Source organism: Schistocerca piceifrons, chromosome 4 (assembly GCF_021461385.2).
Source record: "Schistocerca piceifrons isolate TAMUIC-IGC-003096 chromosome 4, iqSchPice1.1, whole genome shotgun sequence".
In the NCBI taxonomy this organism is placed as follows: Eukaryota; Metazoa; Arthropoda; class Insecta; order Orthoptera; family Acrididae; genus Schistocerca; species Schistocerca piceifrons.
The window spans coordinates 513,875,483-513,901,309 of record NC_060141.1 but is presented as its reverse complement, the minus strand read 5'-3'; the positions used below and the strand labels follow the sequence as shown (position 1 = coordinate 513,901,309).

The following is a 25,827-nucleotide window of genomic DNA, read 5'->3' as shown; positions in this document are numbered from 1 at the left end:
GTTCAATAAGAGGCTGTATAAAATACCTGTTCTTGAGGATCAATCATCAGAGGCCATCTACTGCCTTTAGTGACCATTATTGCATTTTCTGTTGAGACATTATCACGTGGCAATCCATAGACATTCCACTGTCTTATTTCAAATGGATCTGCCAGAACATTGATTAAACTGTGGAATATGAATGACAACAGTTAACGTTTCTATTGAAGTAATACATATTTCATATTAGTAGTACACGTTAAGTCTATACGATTTGATCTGTTGGTGATAAATTTTTCCTGGCATTAAAAAATCAAAGTGCACCTACATTTATTGTAAATATGGAGTTTTGTATGTTGAGTAAATTACACTCAGAGAGAAGTGAAGTACAAAAAAGATTACAAATGTAAAGAATCTGCCATAAAGTCATTACATTAAATCCCATACAGAAAATGCAGCACAGGAAGCAAAATAAATATTAGGTAGAAAAATTAACTATACATGTGTTTGATAATTATGTGGAATGTAATTTTGTTTGGACTTAGTTAGTCTTTGTTATAGATATAAGGAGTTGATATTCCTCACTCATGTATTGTGATTCATACACCCTTCAGTAATGTGGAATGAGCTTATTATTTTCTACAACCAATGGATGTGCATTTATACATTCATTCATCCACTTAGAATGAAAACTTTCAAGGCCATAAAAGTGTCAACCAACACATCAACAACACATAGATACTTAGTATAATGTACTAAATTAAAAGGAAAATTGCTATACAGATGGGTGCTGCTGATGTTAAATCTATGTCTATGCTCTGCAAACCATTATGAAGTGCATGGCAACAGGTACTTCTGACTCTACAATGTATTAGGGTTTCTTCCTGTTCCCTTTGTGGTGGACTGTGGGAGGAATGACTGCTTAAATGCCTCTGGGCAGATTGTAATTAGTGTAACATTTCCTTTGGGAGCTATAGTGTACTCCTGGATTCTTCACTTAATACTGGTTCTTGAAATGTTGCTAGTAGGCTTCTACCATCTATCTTCAAGTGTCTTCTGGTTCAGTTTTACTTGTTGTTTTTCCATGGACCAAACAGATCTGATACCATTTGTGCTGCTTTTCTTTGTCTATATTATATTAAATAACAATTTATATCTTACTGGTAGCTTACTATTTACAAGAATACATTCACATTTTTCAGAGAGAAAATCAGTTACAATTGTCACAGCAAAGGCCTTCTTACAATACACTACAGCTTGTCAAGCAGCATTACATGAAAGAAAAACAAGTGACATACAAAATCCTGGAAAGGGGGAATCCAATATAAAGAATATAATAAATCAGTTAAAGGAAATGGTTTTGTCTTACATAACTGATAATAATAAAAAAGTGATAAACGCTTTTCCATTCTTGTGACAGAGATTAAGCACAAAGTAAAACAGACATGCCTTACTATTACAAAAATATGCTGTTCTAATATTTCACATAGGAGCATCATACCAACAAGTGGTACACTCTACAACTTAATAAACTCAGAATACTGATACTCATTCTGTAAGCTAAGTCTTATGAAAGTGATAGGGAGAAGGAAAATCACATAAATTTGAAGGAACTCCTCAGATCTGACATAAGAAATGTTAAGAGTTGTGCAAATGATGAGCATATTGTGAATCATAAAAATAAATAAAAAACAGGCTGCTATTAATTAATAATACCAATAAAAGAAAAAGATCTTGTTTGACTGTGATACTCTCAACAAATATTTTTTAAATACTGCCAGCAACCTCACTCTACTTTATCTATCTATCTCTATTCTACTTTAAATGTAAGAACCCTGCTCACTCATGTAAAACACACAAGTAGTGAGAAAATTGCTTCAATATCTATCACTTTAAATTACATCTACAAATTGATAAACAAACTAAGCAATTCCAAAACAGATGACTACTTCTGACCCAGAAATTTCATTATCAAATGTATTGCAAGGGAAATGAAACTGCTACTTCTCTCACTGTGAAACAGAGTACTAGATGAAGGTAATTTCTCAGAATGTGTTTAGCTCACGGTTAGAGTACCCACATATTAATCCTTTTACACTCCTGGAAATTGAAATAAGAATACCGTGAATTCATTGTCCCAGGAAGGGGAAACTTTATTGACACATTCCTGGGGTAAGATACATCACATGATCACACTGACAGAACCACAGACACATAGACACAGGCAACAGAGCATGCACAATGTCGGCATTAGTACAGTGTATATCCACCTTTCGCAGCAATGCAGGCTGCTGTTCTCCCATGGAGATGATCGTAGAGATGCTGGATGTAGTCCTGTGGAACGGCTTGCCATGCCATTTCCACCTGGCGCCTCAGCTGGACCAGCGTTCGTGCTGGACGTGCAGACCGCGTGAGACGACGCTTCATCCAGTCCCAAACATGCTCAATGGGGGACAGATCCGGAGATCTTGCTGGCCAGGGTAGTTGACTTACACCTTCTAGAGCACGTTGGGTGGCACGGGATACATGCGGACGTGCATTGTCCTGTTGGAACAGCAAGTTTCCTTGCCGGTCTAGGAATGGTAGAACGATGGGTTCGATGACGGTTTGGATGTACCGTGCACTATTCAGTGACCCCTCGACGATCACCAGTGGTGTACGGCCAGTGTAGGAGATCGCTCCCCACACCATGATGCCGGGTGTTGGCCCTGTGTGCCTCGGTCGTATGCAGTCCTGATTGTGGAGCTCACCTGCACGGCGCCAAACACGCATGCGACCATCATTGGCACCAAGGCAGAAGCGACTCTCATCGCTGAAGACGACATGTCTCCATTCGTCCCTCCATTCACGCCTGTCGCAACACCACTGGAGGCGGGCTGCACGATGTTGGGGCGTGAGCGGAAGACGGCCTAACGGTGTGTGGGACCGTAGCCCAGCTTCATGCAGACGGTTGCGAATGGTCCTCGCCGATACCCCAGGAGCAACAGTGTCCCTAATTTGCTGGGAAGTGGCGGTGCGGTCCCCTAGGCACTGCGTGCGTCGCTGCGGTCTGGTCCCAGGTCGACGGGCACGTGCACCTTCCGCCGACCACTGGCGACAACATCGATGTACTGTGGAGACCTCACGCCCCACGTGTTGAGCAATTCGGCGGTACGTCCACCCGGCCTCCCGCATGCCCACTATACGCCCTCGCTCAAAGTCCGTCAACTGCACATACAGTTCACGTCCACGCTGTCGCAGCATGCTACCAGTGTTAAAGACTGCGATGGAGCTCCGTATGCCACGGCAAACTGGCTGACACTGACGGCGGAGGTGCACAAATGCTGCGCAGCTAGCGCCATTCGACGGCCAACTCCGCGGTTCCTGGTGTGTCTGCTGTGCCGTGCGTGTGATCATTGCTTGTACAGCCCTCTCGCAGTGTCCGGAGCAAGTATGGTGGGTCTGACACACCGGTGTCAATGTGTTCTTTTTTCCATTTCCAGGAGTGTATATTAAAAAAAAAAGTGTGTGTGTGTGTGTGTGTGTGTGTGTGTGTGTGTGTGAGTGACGAAGAGAGAGAGATGAGAACGAGGAACAAATGAGATGAGGTGGATTTCAAAGAATGGGGGCTGTGGCTCAGTGGGTAAGTATCCAAGGACAAATTGAAAGCACTTGGATTCCATCTACATCTCCAGACAGTCCAAAGATTTTCTCCATATCTTATCATCTCTTTTATAAAGCAAAGTTCAAGAGATCATAAACACTGATGTGTTTAACAAATTGCCGCATCACATGTTAAGTTGCAATACTTTCACTCTTTACTACTAAAGACCCCCACAGTTGAGTCAACTTAAAGGAACCCTGATAAGTGGCAGCACTTTTGATCAACTGTGAAGTGAAAACAGCTGTAGGCAAAAGTAATAGCTGCCTAAGGAGCTATGAAGTGGCACTGTCATAGAGATTTTTACAAAATCATATTGTAGACACATAAAGCAGCTGCACTTATACATTTGCACTTTATGGATAATGCTTTGTGTGACTGTTTTATAATTTCAAAGATGTTTTCAGTAACGCATACCATGGCAGTACTGGTTTTTCCAGTTAGTAGGATGATAAAAACCTGCCAAATACGTATAGAATCATTTCAGTAGTACAAGTCATATCCAAGTTAACAGAAAATTGTGTGCACCAATGTATATATATATATAGCTGCTTTGAAAACAACAAAATTTTAAATGAACAATACTTCATGTCTGGAACAATTATTGATTTAAGCAAAGTTTTTGGCTCAGTGTCACTTGAGGTAATCATTAAAAAATTAGAATATTATGGCATTGAAGATAAACCACTCAGTTTATCCAAAACGTATTCAAGCAACAGGCTACAGCTTGTTTATGTAAATAAGCAGAGATCAGCAATATTCCCAATAAAAAGAGGAACACTACAAGACTCTGTTCTTGGATCTTTCTTGTTCATTGTCCGTGTTAATGACTTATCCAGTTACACACCATATAAGAATATACTATATGTTGACAATATTATGAAAAGGAAAGTTACCATTCACCATATAGCAGAGATGCTGAGTTGCAGACAGGCACAACAAAAAGACTGTCACAATATAAACTTCAGGCCAATAAGGCCTTTGTCAAAAATAGACGACAGACACACACACACACACACACACACACACACACACACACACACACACACACTCAGGCAAACATAACTCACACAAACATGACTGCAGCCTCTGGCAGCTGAAGCCACACTGTGAGTAACAGCAGCAATGCATGATGAGAATGGCAACTGGTGGGGGCAAGGAGGAGGCTGGTGTGGAAAAGGGGGGAGGGATAGCAGGGTAGGGGTGGGGAACAGTGAAGCGCTGCTGGGGAGCACCCTAGGACAAGGTGTACACAGGATAGGGCAGTTAGGTGCAGTCAGAACCCGACATTCTCATCTCCTACGGTTTTTTGTTCGCTGCCCTCTATCAGTCCACCTACCCCTCTTTCTCCACTCTTCTCATTTTTCACTCCATTTTACCCCACCTCCCTGTCCCATAACCCTGCCCCACAACAGCCTGATGCTGCGCCTGTTGGCATTCAAGTCCCTGCACACTCCACCAGATGTATTTGTCTCCCCACCCCACCCGTGCACTACTATCCCTTCCCCTTCCCCTTGCCCTTGCCCTTGCTCTTAACTTTGCCCTTCCCATTCTCCTTCCCTTTACCCTTTCCCTTCCCCTTCACTGCCCCCTCCAGATTACTGCTTGCATGTGCAAGAGGTGTGCTTGTTTGTATGTATGAATGGTGTCTTTCTCTTTTACTGATGAAGGCAGTGGCTCAAAGCTTTATGTAAGTCTCTTTTAATTGTGCCTGCCTGCAACTTAATGTGTCTTTTTACAGTAAGCAGCTATCTATCTTTTCCTACATTGTTGATATCCCTACCTGGAGTTTCCATTGTTTCATATTAAAAAGTATCCACAACTGGAAGGAGGGCCTTCACTAATGTTATTGTTGCCTTTGAACTATTATGTTCTGTCAGCAGCTTCACCTCAAGTAAGCTGCACCATCTCGGAGAATTAGAACAGTAAAAGAGTTGCCAGTGCTGTAGAAGTACTCAGTGGACAATATATTGTGTGCATAAACACTAATCCTATTCCTACAATAACTCACATCATTATTACCACAAGCAAGGTCCACGTCCTATCATCCAAACAGTTGACTATCACATTGTTAAAATAAGAAAATACTTTAATATGTAAATATTAAATGTACCATAAAGTAAAGTAAAATATTTCTGTTACTATGATGAAATCATTCTTGGTGGTGAACCAAAGCTGTTAATGAATCTGGTACTGCAACAGTTTTAATAAAAAAAAAAAAAAAGGTTGATGAAGTTTTGCAAGCAGTGAATCTGACAAAACTATAGTAAATTTTATATTCCAAATCAGTTATGTTATTCAATTTTGTATATTTAGCAATTTTCTGTTTCAGTCTTGGCTTTTGTATGTTTGGTGTTAACGTATTATATTGCTAGTAAGTGTGATGTCATTTATAATTAGCAGTTATGTTTTTTGGTAATGAAGTTTGATTATCTGGAGAAACGTAGTTTGTTAAACAAATGATATTGTGAGGTTCTGGTGCTTGATCATTATCACATTGTGTGAGACAGTAGGTTACTCAGTTTTGATTTTAAACAATTCTGTAGTGTTGGGTAAAATCGTAAATGACCAGCCAGATTTTTGTGATGGCTGGCATATTCATTTGAGCTCCCACATAAGTAATGCCCATTGTTGTTAATGTATCCAATCATTATTAGAGCAACTTATGTGTTAGGTAATCAATAGTTGTACACTTTTCCACATTCCTTCTGTTCAGAGTTTTCAGAACACATGCCTTTCTGGTAATTAGTTACATTTAATCATAGTCAGTTGCAAGAATATGGAAGTGTTTATGGAAGTAACAGGTTGGCAAAATTTTACTTTGGAATTCATTGAGCACTTCTCACATCACACTCCTCACTCTCATTTGGTTTTCATTGAGCTTCAGTTGTCACATTTTAAGTCTTGAAAGAAGTTCTGCTAGGATCCATGCAGTGAATCAATTAACAATTAGTTGCTGGTTACCACAGAGCATCTCCTGCATTGGCATCTTGATTTATTCAGTTCCTTTGTGATACAATTCAGTAATGCACTGTTTGTTATTTATTACAAATTAAATTTTTTACTGAGGAAATAATGCTTGTATTTTTATGGATAAATCAGTTTTTTATGTATTCCAAACCACTTGGAAATGAATTTCTCAAAGCAAATTTGATAGTGTGGTTTGTGTAATGTATTCCAGAGAGAATAGTATCAAACTTACCTGAAAACCTCAGATGCAGGAATCTCCAAAGCCATGATATGTTCGACCCACTTTTGAACTAGCTCTACACGATAATTGTTTGTAAATGCCCCAAGGTAAGCAACACATGCAGCAGCCACCAGAACATCTCCCACAACTGTTATCAGTGCTTCTTTTAAATCCTGCAATGTTAATGAATTAAACCATATAACAGAGATGCCAAAACTGGAGATAAATTAAAATTTAATGTGGGGATAAAAAACAAAGAAATGGGAGCTTTCATGAAGTTTCTCGCGCAGTTTGTTCAACATAATGTTTCTGTGAAATGAGACTTGGTGTGGGAAGTTTACACATCCTGAGATGTCATCTGTATTAAACTGTGTTGTTTATTGGTTACAGAACATATGCTATGCTTTACATACCTTTGTATTTCCATCTGTAATGAAGAAAATATGTGAGCTATACATGGTTAATAACTTGAAAAAAATTGAAAATTTGTGGCAGAATGCCTGTTGCACCTAAATCACACCCCAGCATAAAGAATGGCAAACACAAGTAATACTTGTATATCTTTCTTTAATTCTTTTAGACCTGGGGACTAGGCACAAGAACTTGCAGCCAACAATGAAATCAGTTTTGAATGTGGTGTGACAGAAAGCCAACTAACAGTTTTTAAAAGAAAGAAGAAATTCCTGCTTTGCTCATCTTATGTTGCCAATGTAGAAGATAGTATAATAAGGGTACTGCTTCCCATCCATGCAATTTTGTTGCTGTTTTTAATAGCTATATGTAATCTGCGACTTTTCAAAGTAGTATAACTATTAACATGGTATGGTGCTGACCTGTTGTGAGGACACAAATTTGCGTGTATAAATGATGTTGGGAATGACACCAAATATGACATGAGAGTAACATGCAGTTGAGTCTGGCTTGAAACAATTTCTTTCAGAGGTATTTTGAGTAATTAACCTAGGATGATTTATATTAAGATGTTTACTGCTTGTAGTTTGTTTGGATGATTTTCCAGAGGCCCTAAACTTTGGACAAACAAAAGTGTGCAGCCAAGATAGCAGTGATAGACAGGTGTATGCATTTGACATCTTCCTGTTTACCATCCACCATGGAATTATGAGCAGCAGAAGACATTCAATTATGGATGCAATATTCACAGTAGATAATTTGGGAATGTAAATACTCCATATACTGATTTTGTATTAATGAATAATGGATGATATGTTAATGATGTAGGTGTTACAATGAAGCAACATTGGTTGGTGCCAGGTTTGAGTTAATAAACTTCAGTTATATGAAGACTTGAAAACTGTAAGCTTAAGGGTCCCAACTGATTTCAATTGCTGTTAAGCACAGTCTGCTATGAGAACTACACCCAACATTGAGTTATTGAAAGTGAGAAGTCCTCTGGCCTCAGCCAATCTCACAGGTCAAAGTTAGTCAGAGAGATTTATCTAAACATTATCTAGTACACTGAAATTGTTTCATCAGTGCCTGGTTACTGCCTTATAGAGTATAATAGATTGTGTCATCTATAGGGACATGTCTGTACTTCTTCCTCATATTGATTTCATAATTTTCATTTAAAATTGTAATTAAAGAAGCTGAAGAAGGACTGAAGTCCAGGAGAAGATGGAATCCAGGTAGAAGTCATTCAAGCAGGAGAAGAGAGACTATGCAAGAAAATTCACCAACTATTCAAGAGGATCTGGATTTTGGAGGTGATCGCAGAAGATCGGAAGACAGTGGTCATCTGCTCTATATACATGAAAAGTGACAAAAAAGACTGCACAAACTACAGAAACATCACCCTCCTGAATGCCTGATAACACCTTGTACGACTGTATACAGGATAGAATGCAGCTGGCTGCAGAAGAAGTGGTAGGTGAACATCAGGCAGTTTCAGAAAAGGCTGTTCGACTGGGGGGGGGGGGGGGGGGGGAACTATGTGTTGCAACAGCTCACCAAGAAGGTCTGAGAAGATGTGAAAGTATGGTGAAGACCTGCATGTGCTCTTCATAGAACTGAAGAAGACATATGACTGCATCCACCAGAAGAGCCAGATAAATTGCCTAACCAAGTTTGGAATAGCCAAGAAACTTGTCAGCCTAGTTCAGGCTTGTTGCACTGATTCCAAAAGCAAAGTGAAGCTTGGGAATCAAGTCACGGAGAGCTTTTACATAAACACAGGGTTGATACAAAGAGATGATATGTCAGCAACATTTTTCAACCTAGTGTTCAAAAACATAATGAGGGAGGATTTCCATGAGAAATTTGGGTGGATCAAGGCAGATTGCATTTCTCAATGATGTGGGCCTGTTGTCAAGATTTAAGGAAGGCCTGACATGGATGAGTGACAATGTGGAGGCTACAGTGAGCAGAATCAGCCTCTTTGTCAATCAATCAAAAACCAAGTATCTGCTGATGAGCGGGACTGGTGGCTGTTCACGAAACCCTCTGCAGCCTCTGGTAGTTGCAACCCAATCATACAAAAGGGTTCATAATTTTAAGTATCTGGTGGTTGTATTTACAGAGGATGCATTGGGTAAGGCAGAAATCAAAGCAAGGTTCCAAGCTGCAAACCAAGCGTAGTTCAGCCTGAGTCAGCTATTTAAATCTTGCAACCTCCAGCTGTACAAAACACTGATCCAACCCTTATGGATGTATCGTTGCAAAACTTGGGAGTGTTTGGAAAAAAGACATAATCTCCTCATTTTTGAGCAAAATGTCTTAAGGAACTTACAAGACCTGTTTCAAGATGATATGACTGGAGAATTTAGGATCCAACAAAATTGTGAGCTGGATGAAATCTACAACAAACCAAACATTGTAGGCTTGATGAGAAGCAAGTGGCTAGTATGGACAGGACATGCTGATGAGATGAATGAACACTGATGACCTTTGAAATCCATGGATTTTACTCCCTGCTTAAGAACACCACTAGAAAGACCAAAGGAAAGCTGAAGGGATCTGCACAGAGGGTGATTGATGGCCACCATGTAGTGCATGGCAGAGGGTAGCCTGTACCACTAATACTCATTTCCTTTCCTCTTCCACTCACAAACAGAGCAAGTCAAAAATTATTGCCTATATGCCTCTATGAGCACCCTAATTTCTCATATTTTATCTTTGTGGTCCTTATGTGAAATGCATGTTGGTGGCAGTAGAATTATTCTGCAGTCGCTTTCAAATACCATGTCTCTAAACATCTTATAATTTTCCTTGAAAGAATGTTGCCTTTCCCCCAGGGATTTCCATTTGAGTTTCCCACAATCCTTGCATCTTGTTTGAATCTCCCAGTGATAAATCTAGCAGCCCACCTCTTCATCACTTCAATGTCCTCCTTTAATCTGATCTGGTGCAGACTCCAAACACCTGAGCAGTACTCAAGAACAGGCTGCACTAGCATCCTATAAGCAGTCTCCTTTACAGATGAACCACACTTTCCTACTATTCTCCCAATAATCTGAAGTCTTTCCTGCTACACGCTCATTCCATTTCATATTGCTTTGCAGTGTTATGTCAAGATACTTAAATGACATGCCTGTATAAAGCAGGGCACTACTAATACTATGTCCAAACATTGGGTTTGTTTTTCCTACTCATCCATATTAACTTACATTTTTCTACATTTTTAGCTAGCAGCCATTCATCACACCAACTAGAAGTTTTGTGTCCCCCTACTGTCACTAAACTGCATCACCAGCATACAAATGCAGACTGCTGCCCATCCTGTCCACCAGACCATTTACTTATATGCAAAATAATAGCACGCCGATCACACTTCCCTGGAGCACTCATGATGACACCCTTGTCTCTGATGTGATGGTTCAGAACAGGATATTATGAGCTTGTAAATTGTTTGACAATAAGTGTATGTTAGCAAACACTCAATAAAGCACCACCCCCCTAAGAGATTTTGAAGAAAACAGCTACATTCTGTAACACGGCAGAAGGATAGTCTCATGGGACTGAGGGGGATATTTGATAACCATTAATTGATAGAATAGTATATCCATCTTGTAGCTGTCTTGATACCTACTAAAAAAGCTAAAATGAAGTGAAGGTGAAATCACTGCAGTGCTGAAGTGATGATGAAATCACTGCAGTGCTGTGCCTGCTGTTCAAGCAACCGCTACAATCAGTAAAATCTCAACCACTCACACAGATTCACTTTATTTACAAAGAATATGAAATGGAAAAATTCTAATAATGTTTCTAATAATGGTTATTCAGTATGTCATTATGTCCCATTATTTCTGCTGATCACAGTTTCTGCTAGAACTGAAGAATTTAAATAGTGTGTGTACCAACAGATTTTACTATCAAGATATTTCATACTGACTCTGTCATTCAACTGCAGTAACAATTTTGCTGTTTTGTTACATTGCAGTTCTTAGAGTACTCCTGTTAAATACTGTCAGCTCTAGAGAGCCCATCAACTACACAACAGAGATTTACTGCTAGAAGCAACACAGTGACACAGTTTTCATTTCTAGTACTGTATGAATGAGTACTGACAGTTGTGAACATGACCATGTCATTTCACTTCATTTTCTTACTGTTTGGGTAGAATAAACAGTTGTATTACACACATTAATATTTACTGAAAAAAACTATGTGAATCATGGAGCAAAGTGACTAAACTTCTTTTTAACAGACCAAATGTTTCTTGGTTATTCAATATATTTTTAAACAACCCAGACACAAAAGCAGAACAAACAAAGTAGCTCTAGTACATCTGTTTAACTCTTAACATCCTCCACCTTCCCTTCTCCCTTGGAATGATACCTAATTGTAAACTCTAATCTTGTACATCATCCTGACTAACATTTTGTTACAAGGCATTAATAAATATTCTGATCCACTTGCTTTGTTAGCAAGCCTGCTTGATTTTAATCCATCAAAATGCATTGAAAGTTAATTATCCCATCCATTACTTGCTCCATGATTAAATGGTGTATTACAGCAGTATGATTGCTCTTGATTTACCTATATGACTCTTGTAACATATAAGTGCTACTTCATTATTGCACAACACAACTGTTGACTCTCCAATAATTTCTTTCAGGGTAAAACTCTTCAGTAACACTCTGCTTAATAGCACCAGGATGATTCTACCTAACAACATTCCAGAGCATTTTGACTTTATGGCACATTGCAGTTTCTGCAAAGTGTCTTCACAGCATTGCGCATTGATTTTGGTTTCATGCTCGAGCAACTTGACAAGTAAACGAAGCATGCTATTGTACAATCATGTCTGCAACCACACTGTCAATCAGACCAAAGCTACACTTCAGCGATTTGTTCAAAAATGCTGCAACATCATCTGTACAGACTGGATTGTTCAACCACATGATTTTCACATCTTTGACAAGCTGAAGGGTAGCAGTTTCAGTCATATGAGGAAGTGCAAGAGTGGGTGCGATTGTCGATCTGTCAGTGGTTGAGTGCTCTCTATGAAACAGGAATGTATTTCTAACCTCCCAGTAGGATAAATGTCTTCACATGTGTGGTGATTATTCTTGAATGGAACCATTCCATAGTCCTGTTGTGGCAGCAACATATATACTGAACACGACTCCTCCTCCCCCTCTCTGTGTCCACATTTTCCTCCCTTTGTCTGTTCACTTCATCCTCCAACCTCTATCTAACTCCTCCTCTCCCCTCTCTCTGTCACTTTATGACCTCTTGCCTGTCTCTTTGTCCATTTCCTCCACCCATATCTCTGACTATATCTTCCTTCCCAATCTCTCTGACCATATTCTGCTCCCCCTCTCTCTTAACATCTCTGCCTTCCCTTCTTCCGTTTCCACCTGCCCACTACCACTCAACACTTGTTGTCCGCCTCATGCATCTGACATTCCTCCCCTCTTTCTGCCCTATCCCTTTTCCCCCCCCCTGATCTGTCCATCCCCTCCTCTATCCATCTCAACCTGTCCCCAGCCATAATCTTTGGCATGTGTAGAAGTTGCAATACAGTTCAATAAAGCAGTCAACTGTGACCTCGTTGTGAGAGAATGGCACAAAGAACTGACCAATTTGGGTGTCCAGAGTGGTGTCTACCTAGGCCATAAGAATGAATGACTGATTGTAGATTGCCTGGCTTTTGCAGATGACATGGCACTGATTGCTGAGTCTCTTGAAATGGCAACATTGCAGATAAAGTGTCTCAGAAAACTGGCAGCCAAAGTGTGTCTTCAAGTGTCGCTGGAGAAAACAGAGTTCTTTGCCAACATCAAAGAAGCTAACAGAGAGATGTTACTAGACCAGGAAAAGATCAAAAGGGCTGAGAAATTTAAGTATCTCGGCAAATGGATTGAACCCAACTTATCAGAAAAATTGTCATTATTCATGAGAGTCAACAAGTTGGAACTAGCCTATCAACTGACTGTGAACACCTACAACAAGAAATGCCTGTCACGCAACCTGAAACTTAAGTGCTACACATCAGTCATATGACCAGAAGCCCTGTATGCCATGGAATGTCTTTCTATGAACTGTAGAGGTCTCATGGAGAAACTGGAAGTCAGAGAGAGGAGAATCCTCAGGAAGATCCTAGGCCCGGCAGAAGAAACTGGGGAATTCAGAAGGCGGCATAACTCAAAGCTCTATGAACATATGGAAAGGCTCTCTGACTGTGCAAAAAAATGAAGGGTAGCTTTCTATAGCCATGTTGCAAGATTGCCTCCAAATAGATTGACCAACCGTTTGTTCACCTTCTGGCAAAACACACAAGGTTCACACCACTTGGCTGACAGAGAGGGGGAAGATATGATGGATAGAGAGAGCAGGTAGGAGAGAATGGACTGAGAGAGAGGCAGACAAGTGGCACGGGGAGACCAGGTAGGAGTTGTGCAGAGAGAGAAAGTGGAAAGAGGAGTAGATGATCAGTGAGATGGAAAGACAGAGAGAGTGGGAAGCAGGAATGGACAGATGGAACTGGGAGAATGAAGAGGAGAGAGAGAGAAAAGGGAAGGAAAAGGTGGATACAGAGAGGGGGAGGAGGAGTTGTGAGCAATATGTGTCGAAAATGTATGCGAGCTATGTATGCGAGCTAAGCCACAGGGGAAAGGCTAGTCTATATGCAGGGTGATTTTTTTCCACTGTGTACAAGCGCTAGGCACTGATCAGAGAGGTAATACAGAACAAAAAAGGTCTAATGAACTTATGTCTGAATTGCATGGTTTCCATTCTAGAGACCATTTATTCAATCACACTTTGTTACAGAGACTGAAGTCTAATATGTGCTGTACCATACAGCCATAGCTATGCATTGTTTCCTCCTGGAGGCTTGTACTGTTCCTCATACATCATGCCCTAGCACCCTCTTCTGCCATAGTAATAGGTAATGTTGTGTCTCATTCACTTATCTTGCTGACTCACCGTGTAGTGGATGAGATACAACATTGTACACGATGGTCCCGTATTCGAATTGGAAAGGCAAATGGCAACAACAAGGTTGTACAAGGAGACCTATCCCTGCCAACAACAACCATAGCATTCAGTGTTTCACCCTTTGTCTGAGAGAGGGTCATTTCAGAAAGCAGGAAATCTCATCTATATCATACTCCGCAAGCCCCCTAATGGTGTGTGGTGGATGCTACTCTTGGTGCCACTATCTGATCCTCCAATCCTGTTTCACTCACGAATAATGCGTGGGAAGAATAAGCTCAGTATTGGCTCTAATTTCATGAATTTTCTCTTCGTGGTCCATATGTTAGATGTATGTGGGGGGAAGTAATATATTGTCTGACTCCTCCTGGAAAGTGCTGTTCTGAAATTTCAATAGTAAATTTTTCCATGATGCACAAAGCCTCTCTTGTAATGTCTGCCAGTAGAGTTTGTTTAGCATCTCCATAATGCCCTCTTGCCAGCTAAATGATCCCATGATGAAACACGCCATTCTTCGTTGGGTCTTCTCTCTCCCCTCTATCAGTTCTATCTCATAGGGATCCCAGATAGATGAACTATACTCAAGAATCTGGCATACAAGCACCTTATAAGCCACTTCTTTCGTGGATGAGTTACATTTCCTTAAGATTCTTCTGATGAATCTGAGTCTGATGTCTGCTTTTCCCACTACCTGTATTATAAGGTCATTCCACTTAAGGTCGCTCTGGATAGTTACACCTAGATATTTTAAGGAAGATGCTGTCTCTAGGTGTTTGTCATCAATAGTGTAGCTGTGCAGTAGTAGATGTACCCAAAGGTTGTACCCAAAATGTTTGGACACCAGACTTGTAGGACAATGTCATTAACACTGTGGAAGGTGACCACCATGTCAGTACCAAGCAGTTTTCCCGCCACTACAGGGTAAGCCAGACAACTGTGTGGAACATTCTCCATGACAATTGTCACTACCCTTATTACTTACAGCATGTACAGGGCTTACTAGTAACAGATTATCCACATTGGGAGCAGTTTTGTCATGGGTTTCTTCACGAGGCAACCACAATTCTGGGATTTGTGTCATCCATCCTATTCACTGATGAGGCCATCTTTATGTGGAGTGGTATATTCAACTTTCATAATAGTCATCTGTGGGATAGTATGCAGAACCCTCATGGTATGGTGACAGCAGATCATCAGCATCAGTGCAGCCAGAATGTGGGGGCTGGGCTAATTGGTGACTGTATTTTGGGACCAATCTTCCTTCCACATCACCTAACAGGCCAGAACTATCTATGTTTCTTGTGAGTGACTTTGCCTCCCCTGCTGGAGGAAGCGCCACTGATGAATCGAAGGGTTATGTAGCTGCTAGATGATGGTGTTCCAGCCCAGTTTACTGTTAACATATGGACACACCTTGATTGTGTCTTCCCTGGTCAATGGATTAGATGAGGGGGTCTAGTTGCATGGCCTGCTTGTTCACTGATCTCAAACAGAGCAATTTATGGTTATGAGACTATCTCAAAAGTCTTGTGTATGCTGAGCCCATTGCATATGTAGAAACACTGGAGCAGCACACTCATGCTACCTCTGACACTGTTTGGATGCAGCCTGGCCAATGTGAATGTGGGAGACAGGACATGCTACAGCACATACACACATGCATTGAGGACATGGAAACCATTTTTGACGCATATGATAACTGTGGCTGCATGGTACAACATGTATTAGAGTGCAGTCTCTGTAACAATATATGATTGAATAAATTGTCTCTGGCATGGAAACCTTAAATTTCCAGACATAAGTTCATTAGGCCTTTTTTGCTCCATATCCTCTCATCAATCAATCCATAGAATATGTACATGGTGGAAAAAATCACTCTGTATAAATAAATATATGTATGATTGTATTTATGTAATAGAGGGAAACATTCCACGTGGGAAAAATATATCTAAAAACAAAGATGATGTGACTTACAAAACGAAAGCGCTGGCAGGTCAATAGACACACAAACAAACACAAACACACACACAAAATTGAAGCTTTTGCAACAAACTGTTGCCTCATCAGGAAAGAGGGAAGGAGACGGAAAGACAAAAGGATGTGGGTTTTAAGGGAGAGGGTAAAGAGTCATTCCAATCCCGGGAGCGGAAAGACTTACCTTAGGGGGAAAAAAGGATGGGAATACACTCGCACACACACACATATCCATCCACACATATACAGACACAATCAGACATATTTAAAGACAAAGAGTTTGGGCAGAGGTGTCAGTCGAGGCAGAAGTGCAGAGGCCTCCAATGGGGTATGCAAATGCTGAATATATCAATATGTTTTTGGTGCTGGGTGCATCTGATGCTCAAAGTCATCATCCTGATAACAATGTTTTTTATCGAGTGGAGAAATACCTTTGGGAAACCAGTAATCTTTGTCCACAACTGCACCTCTTTCACCAGCCTTAGTCTGTGTACCCAGACGATTGCTTCATATCCCATTACAGCAGCTAGTATCACATAATAATAGTAACATATAATTTTTCTTAATATTCAGTTGTTCTGTCAAGTATGCTGCATCCACGTGCTCACAGTGATTCAATGTCCTATCAAGCTGCACACTGAAGTATCTAAAGCTGAGTCTTCTGTCAATGGGCTTAGCAGCGAATATGACTACAGGAATCCACCTGTAGTTTTGTTGCACAGTTTGCCTTTTAACAGCATAAAGGCAGATCTTTAAGGTGCAACTGTAAGTTTATCTAGTTTGCACTATTTTGAATCATATGGGGAAGAACATTCATGCCTTTTTCTACTTGAAGTGTGCTCTTACTTTTGCCACATAGAAAATAATCCTTGCACATACAACTAACTCCATGATTCAGGCTTTTCTTGTGGTTTGTTTAAAAAGGTTCATAATTTGTATCCAAGATTAGAGCACAAGTAATCATTCCTGCAAGCAACCTTTAGTAATTGTTTTTGGCAATTTTAATTTCATTGTAACTCAATAGTCTCCCCCCATGAACCGTGGACCTTGCCGTTGGTGGGGAAGCTTGCGTGCCTCAACGATACAGGTAGCCGTACCGTAGGTGCAACCACAATGGAGGGGTATCTGTTGAGAGGCCAGACAAACGTGTGGTTCCTGAAGAGGGGCAGCAGCCTTTTCAGTAGTTGCAGGGGCAACAGTCTGGATGATTGACTGATCTGGCCTTGTAACACTAACCAAAACAGCCTTGCTGTTGTGGTACTGCGAACAGCTGAAAGCAAGGGGAAACTACAGCCGTAATTTTTCCCGAGGGCATGCAGCTTTACTGTATGGTTAAATGATGATGTCGTCCTCTTGGGTAAAATATTCCGGAGGTAAAATAGTCCCTCATTCAGATCTCCGGGTGGGGACTACTCAAGACGACGTTGTTATCAGGAGAAAGAAAACTGGCATTCTTTGGATCGGAGCATGGAATGTCAGATCCCTTAATCGGGCAGGTAGGTTAGAAAATTTAAAAAGGGAAATGGATAGGTTAAAGTTAGATATAGTGGGAGGTAGTGAAGTTCAGTGGCAAGAGAAACAAGACTTTTGGTCAGGTGAATACAGGGTTATAAATACAAAATCAAATAGGGGTAATGCAGGAGTAGGTTTAATAATGAATAAAAAAATAGGAGTGCGGGTCAGCTACTACAACAGCATAGTGAACGCGTTATTGTGGTCAAGATAGACACGAAGCCCATGCCTACTACAGTAGTACAAGTTTATATGCCAACTTGCTCTGCAGATGATGAAGAAACTGATGAAATGTATAATGAGATAAAAGAAATTATTCAGGTAGTGAAGGGAGATGAAAATTTAATAATGATGGGTGCCTGGAATTCAACCGTAGGAAAAGGAAGAGAAGGAAACGTAGTAGGTGAATATGGATTGGGGCTAAGAAATGCAAGCGGAAGCTGCCTGGTAGAATTTTGCACAGAGCATAACTTAATCATAGCTAACACGTGGTTCAAGAATCATAAAAGAAGGTTGTATACATGGAAGATCCTTGGAGATACTAGAAGGTTTCAGATAGATTATATAATGGTAAGACAGAGATTTAGGAACCAGATTTTAAATTGTAAGACATTTCCAGGGGCAGATGTGGACTCTGACCACAATCTATTGGTTATGAACTGTAGATTAAAACTGAAGAAACTGTAAAAAAGTGGAAATTTAAGGAGATGGGACCTAGGTAAACTGACTAAACCAGAGGTTATAGAGAGTTTCAGGGAGAGCATAAGGGAACAATTGACAGGAATGGGGGAAAGAAATACAGTAGAAGAAGAATGGGTAGCTTTGAGGAATGAAATAGTGAAGGCAGCAGAGGATCAAGTAGATAAAAAGACGAGAGCTAGTAGAAAACCTTGGATAACGGAAGAGATACTGAATTTAATTGATGAAAGGAGAAAATACAAAATGCAGTAAATGAAGCAGGCCAAAAGGAATACAAACGTCTCAAAAATGAGATCGACGGGAAGTGCAAAAGGCTAAGCAGCGATGGCTAGAGGACAAATGTAAGGATGTAGAGGCACATATCACTAGGGGTAAGATAGATACAGCCTACAGGAAAACTAAAGAGACCTTTGGAGAAAAGAGAGCCACTTGTATGAATATCAAGAGCTCAGATGGAAACCCACTTCTAAGCAAAGAGGGGAAAGCAGAAAGGTGGAAGGAGTATATAGAGGGTCTATACAAGGGCGATGTACTTGAGGACACTATTATGGTAAATGAAGAGGATGTAGATGAAGATGAAATGGGAGATACAATACTGCGTGAAGAGTTTGACAGAGCACTGGAAGACCTGAGTCGAAACAAGGCTCCGGGAGTAGACAACATTCCATTAGAACTACTGACGGCCTTGGGAGAGCCAGTCCTGACAAAACTTTACCATGTGGTGAGCAAGATGTACAAGACAGGCGAAATACCGTCAGACTTCAAGAAGAATATAATAATTCCAATCCCAAAGAAAGCAGGTGTTGACAGATGTGAAATTACCGAACTATCAGTTTAATAAGCCACAGCTGCAAAATACTAACGTGAATTATTTACAGACGAATGGAAAAACTGATAGAAGCCAACCTTGGGGAAGATCAGTTTGGACTCCGTAGAAATGTTGGAACACGTGAGGCAACACTGACCTTACGACTTATCTTAGAAGAGAGATTAAGTAAAGCCAAACCTACGTTTCTAGCATTTGTAGACTTAGAGAAAGCTTTTGACAATGTTGATTGGAATACTCTCTTTCAAATTCTAAAGGTGGCAGGGGTAAAATACAGGGAGCAAAACGCTATTTAAAATTTGTACAGAAACCAGATGGCAGTTATAAGAGTCGAGGGGCATGAAAGGGAAGCAGTGGTTGGGAAGGGAGTGAGAGAGGGTTGTAGCCTGTCCCCGATGTTATTCAATCTGTATATTGAGCAAGCAGTAAAGGAAACAAAAGAAAAATTTGGAGTAGGTACTAAAATCCACGGAGAAGACATAAAAACTTTGAGGTTCGCCAATGACATTGTAATTCTGTCAGAGACAGCAAAGGACTTGGAAGAGCAGTTGAACGGAACGGACAGTGTCTTGAAAGGAGGATATAAGATGAATATCAACAAAAGTAAAACGAGGATCATGGAATGTAGCTGAATTAAGTCGAGTGATGCTGAGGGAATGAGATTAGGAAACGAGACGCTTAAAGTAGTAAAGGAGTTTTGCTATTTGGGGAGCAAAATAACTAATGATGGTCGAAGTAGAGAGGATATAAAATGTAGGCTGGCAATGGCAAGGAAAGTGTTTCTGAAGAAGAGAAATTTGTTAACATCGAATGTAGATTTAAGTGTCAGGAAGACGTTTCTGAAAGTATTTGTATGGAGAGTAGCCATGTATGGAAGTGAAACATGGACAATAAATAGTTTGGACAAGAAGAGAATAGAAGCTTTCGAAATGTGGTGCTACAGAAGAGTGTTGAAGATTAGGTGGGTAGATCATGTAACTAATGAGGAGGTATTGAATAGGATTGGGGAGAAGAGAATTTTGTGGCACAACTTGACTAGAAGAAGGGATCCATTGGTAGGACATGTCCTAAGGCATCAAGGGATCACAAATTTAGCATTGGAGGGCAGTGTGGAGGGTAAAAATCGTAGAGGGAGACCAAGAGATGAATACACTAAGCAGATTCAGAAGGATGTAGGTTGCAGTAGGTACCGGGAGATGAAGGAGCTTGCACAGGATAGATTAGCATGGAGAGCTGCATCAAAACAGTCTCAGGACTGAAAACCACAACATCAGCTCAATAGTTTAGTCTTCCATGAGAATGGTAGTCCACAAAACATTTACATTTTCTTGGACAATTGCACTGCCATGCCTGTGTGCCACAGGTTGACACAGACATGTGATAATCAATGATAAAAGTGGTGAAATACTGGGTCTCTGCTGACACAGACATGTGATAATCAATGATAAAAGTGGTGAAATACTGGGTCTCTGCTTATTGCATGAACCCTGAATAACAGATAATTGTATCCAAGAGTATTTGCATTTTCTGAAGCCATGAAATAATACGGAGTGTGATTCATATCAGTTTTGCTATCGTTAACTTGAATCTTCTGTTTAAACTCTCCATATCAACAGACCTTGGAAGGCCCAATGGTACTGACCAATCACCAGGTAATTCTCAGCTGAGAAGCATCACTGGATCTGGATATGGAGGGGCATGTCGTTAGCACACTGCTCTCTCAGCCATTGTCAGTTTTTGTGACTGTAGCCTATTCTTCTCACTCAAGTAGCTCCTCAACTGGTTTCACAAGGGCTGAGTGCATCTTGCATCCCAACAGTGCTAGGCAGACCCGGGCAGTCACCCATCCCAGTGCTAGCCCTGCCCAACAGCACTTAACTTTGGTGATCTGACAGCGACCAGTGTTACTGCTGTGGCAAGGCCATTGGCAGCCTCGTGTTTAGCAATTTTCAAAAACTCATCAAGAACGTTAAAAGCAGCTGATACTGAAGGATTTTGGCTTTGTAAGATCTTTATCCTCTTACTTTTTCAGCATTATTGCCTCTGCAGATTACCAGATATTCTGAAATTAACCTTGAGTCAAGCCTTCATTGGACAACCTGGTAAGAGTGGTAGTAAGAACTGGCTCTAAGCAACTGAATAGATCAGCAAGACTGCCATGTAAACCAAGTGCCTTTATGTTTTCTCGTGAGCAAGGATCTCCAGACTGAATTAACTACCAAACTGTTATCATATCCCGCTGTCAGCTGATCCATAAATATTCCATTATGGTCAGTGTCATCTTCCCACTTATAATATGGGCATAATAATCTCCTGTCAACCAGCAGTCAGTTGAGCATCGCCCAGTAAGGTAGATATTTTTTGTCATCAATTTATAGTATTTGCCCTCTGGATTAATCTGCCAGTGCTCACTGGAAGGGTGTTGCCATCTAAACTTGATTAATTCTTATACCCTTGTAACCACCCCCGGCGTAAAACCTGTCCCATGCACCCTCCCATCACAACCTACTCCAGTCCTGTAACCTGGAGGGTGCACGCGATCAAAGGCAGAGCCACGTGTGAAAGCACCCACGTGATTTACCAACTGACCTGCCTACACTGTGAAGCTTTCTATGTGGGAATGACCAGCAACAAACTGTCCATTCGCATGAATGGACACAGGCAGACAGTGTTTGTTGGTAATGAGGATCACCCTGTGGCTAAACATGCCTTGGTGCACGGCCAGCACATCTTGGCACAGTGTTACACCGTCCGGGTTATCTGGATACTTCCCACTAACACCAACCTGTCAGAACTCTGGAGATGGGAACTTGCCCTTCAGTATATCCTCTCTTCTCGTTATCCGCCAGGCCTCAATCTCCACTAATTTCAATTTGCCGCCACTCATACCTCACCTGTCTTTCAACACAGCACAGGTCCTTCACCAAGGTAATTGGTGAACCATTTCAAGAATTGAGTCCTATGTTTGTGGAGCACATTTAGTCCTTGGATAACCTCTGTCCATTACTTGCGGACTTGTGGACTCCTATCCTTAATAAAAGTCCTCAATCTTTCCTCTCCCACATCCACACCAGCTGTTCAGAGCATCCTCCTACAGGCCAACCGCAAATTAGAACAGCATGCCACCCTCCACCTCAAAAAACTATCCAATCTCCTGGTTTCCCACCTCCGGAAAGGCAACTCACTCACCCTTCACAACCGTTCCAGCAAACCTCAACCTCCTCTCATTGCACAAAAAACCCAGTCTCTCCCATCTACTCAATCTCCCACTTCCAGCTCCACTCCCTCCAAAACCTCAAGATTCCAATCAACACAATCTGGAACCACAACACCCTAATTCAGTAGTTAACCTTTCCTCCAAACCTCTCTCCCAGTCCGAAACCTCTGTCCTATCCAAAGGCCTCACCTTCAGCCCCACTCCCAGATTCAACCAAACAGCCCTTGTCAAAGATTTACTGTCCTACACTCGTACACTCTGCTGGAAATATCACTTTGCCACGAAGAAAAATGATCCTAATCCTACTCCTAATGATCCAAATCCCCAAGACACTATCCAAATTGAACCCTGCCTGGAACAGTTCCGTCCTCCGTCACAGCGAGACCCACCTCCTCTTCCTCAAAATCACCCTCTCCAAACCTTCCATGAATTTCTGACTTCCAGCCTTGCCTCTCAATCCTTCTTAAAAAACCTTAATCCTACTCCCAACATCACCACTGCTGAAGCCCAGGCTATCCGTGATCTGAAGGCTGACTGATCCATCGTCATTCTTCCGGCGGACAAGGGTTCCACGACCGTGGTACTTGATTGTCGGAAGTATGTGGCTGAGGGACTGCATCAGCTTTCAGATAACACCACATACAAAGTTTGCCAAGGTAATCCCATTCCTGATGTCCAGGCAGAGCTTCAAGGAATCCTCAGAACCTTACGCCCCCTACAAAACCTTTCACCTGACTCCATCAACCTCCTGACCCCACCAACACCCCGCACCCCTACCTTCTACCTACAATTCACAAACCCAATCATCCTGGCCGCCCCATTGTAGGTGGTTACCAAGCCCCCACAGAACGTATCTCTGCCTACGTAGATCAACACCTTCAACCCATTACATGCAGTCTCCCATCCTTCATCAAAGACACCAACCACTTTCTCGAACGCCTGGAATCCTTACCCAGTCTGTTACCCCTGGAAACCATCCTTGTAACCATTGATGCTACTTCCTTATACACAAATATTCCGCATGTCCAGGGCCTTGCTGCGATGGAGCACTTCCTTTCACGCCGATCACCTGCCACCCTACCTAAAACCTCTTTCCTCATTACCTTAGCCAGCTTCATCCTGACCCACAACTTCTTCACTTTTGAAGGCCAGACATACCAACAATTAAAGGGAACAGCCATGGGTACCAGGATGGGCCCCTCGTACGCCAACCTATTCATAGGTCGCTTCGAGGAAGCCTTCTTGGTTACCCAGGCCTGCCAACCCAAAGTTTGGTACAGATTTATTGATGACATCTTCATGATGTGGACTCACAGTGAAGAAGAACTCCAGAATTTCCTCTCCAACCTCAACTCCTTTGGTTCCATCAGATTCACCTGGTCCTACTCCAAATTCCATGCCACTTTCCTTGTCCTGGTTCATATACACCCTGAATATGTAAGTATTTCATCAGAACATTTTTATAACAGTGAAGCTGTCCTCAAACTGAAGATTGGTTTAAACACCACAGTTATTTTCTACGCGTTTCTCTATTGAAGACACTGTGACATTCTCTTCCTCTGACCTTCGAACTCATTTGCCCTACCAATTCAAGAAGGACTTACAGTTTTACATTGACTCTGAACCATATTGTGACTTGTCATTTCTCACATTAACAAGTCATTGTTGTTGAGGTTCTATGGACATTGAGAACCTGATAACATGTACATATTCGGCAATTTATTACAACATTTCACACTGGTACACTTTACTTGTACACTTAGCACACACACAGTCTAGATGAACTGGAACTGAACAGAACAGCATGTAGGAACAAAGATGTAAAAACAGTCAAAGATAATACACACATAGCTTACCACATATCGGTATCATTTAAATGGGTTGGACCAGCTTAACATCCTCACTTTAAAACATTTAAATAATTTTCTTAAAAAATATCTAGACCCATACAGTTCAGAAAACCATATTTTTTTCTTTTCTCAGTCCGTTTGTCATTATATCTGCAGACATATCAGCTGTTCGTAAGTAAAGAGTTTCTACAACTTTATTGAACACAGCTTACCTCATATAATGATGAACATCAATGTGCTTTGACCTCGAGCACTCTGATTATCATTATACAATGTGACACCCTTACTATTGCTTACCACTTTCTTAAATTAATAGCCTCCTGACAAGCTTTGGGAAGAGCCCTATACTCAGTCACTGTACTAGAAAGAGCGAGCAACAGTCTGTAGGAGTAATTTCACTACATAAAGGAAAACACTTGTGTGGAATTTATACTGTGAACAACCACCTTTATTGTACCGCACAAACACAATCGATACATATGTTAACGCGGGAAACGAACACTGGTCGTGTCCTCCCCGCTCGTAAAGAGAATCTCTCAGTGTCTTGTCGACTATCGACTTGTCACTCCCACACAGCCCCCCCCCCCCCCCCCCCCCCCTGAAATGTGGAGCACCCGGTATGGTGGGGTACTTAAACTTCACCTCTCGGCCTGCCCAAGTGTGGATAGTGCGGGTGTGGGTGCTGCTTGATGATTCCGTTGCTGCATTAGGTCCCCTGGTGTGGGGCTCCTGTGGGTCACAGCTGTCTGGTTCTGCAGAACGTGTGGGTTCATTGCAAGTTGTGTCTGAAGTCGTCTCTGAGACTGTAGTCGGTGCTGTCATTGTCCAAGCGGGTTTTACTCGCTCAATGGAAACCTTGGTCGACTTTCCCTGGAGGAGGATATCCATTGTGTGTGTGTCCCGTCCTAGCACTTGGTATGGTCCAGTGTACGGTGGCTGGGTTTTGTTGCATCATGTCAAGCTCCTTCTTGATATTTTGGATGACACCGTCGATGTCGCGGAAGAGGTTCTGTGCAGACGACATGTCGATACGAGACATCGCGGAAAATATCTCAAGAAACTTGCCTACTGTCACACTGCTTAGTTGCGGGGTCACCACTTATGTAGGAGTAATTTCACTACATAAAGGAAAACACTTGTGTGGAATTTATACTGTGAATGACCACCTTTATTGTACCGCACAAACACAATCGATACATACGTTAACGCGGGAAACTAACACTGGTCGTGTCCTCCAAAGAACCCCGCTCATAAAGAGAATCTCTCAGTGTCTTGTCGACTATCGACTTGTTAGTCCCACAAGTCTTTACTTAGCTCTCTGCCAAGATGCTATAGAACCACATAGCTTAAAAACAAAATGAGTATGATTTTCTATCTAAAGAACAATCTGCATCTACATAACCACATAATTCTAAATCTCCTTTCCTAAACTTTAGAACATAATTCTTGGTTTTCTTCAGGTATTTCAAAATTCACTTAGCACATTCCAATGGTTTTTAGTATAAGAATTATTGAACTGGTTAAGTAGCTCACATTGAAAGA

At 41.4% G+C, this 25,827-nt stretch overlaps 1 protein-coding gene across 1 annotated transcript in view; it reads right to left on the bottom strand.

The window, feature by feature from the left end:
• Positions 1 to 25,827, bottom strand: part of LOC124795954 (dynein axonemal heavy chain 6) — a 1,096,896-nt gene that overhangs the window by 308,405 nt on the left and 762,664 nt on the right. Inside the window, exons 49-50 of the mRNA XM_047260034.1 lie at positions 6,822 to 6,982; positions 27 to 168 (exon numbers count right to left, since the gene is read on the bottom strand). Of these exons, the coding sequence (XP_047115990.1) occupies positions 27 to 168; positions 6,822 to 6,982 (303 nt within the window). The remainder of the gene's footprint in view (positions 1 to 26; positions 169 to 6,821; positions 6,983 to 25,827) is intronic.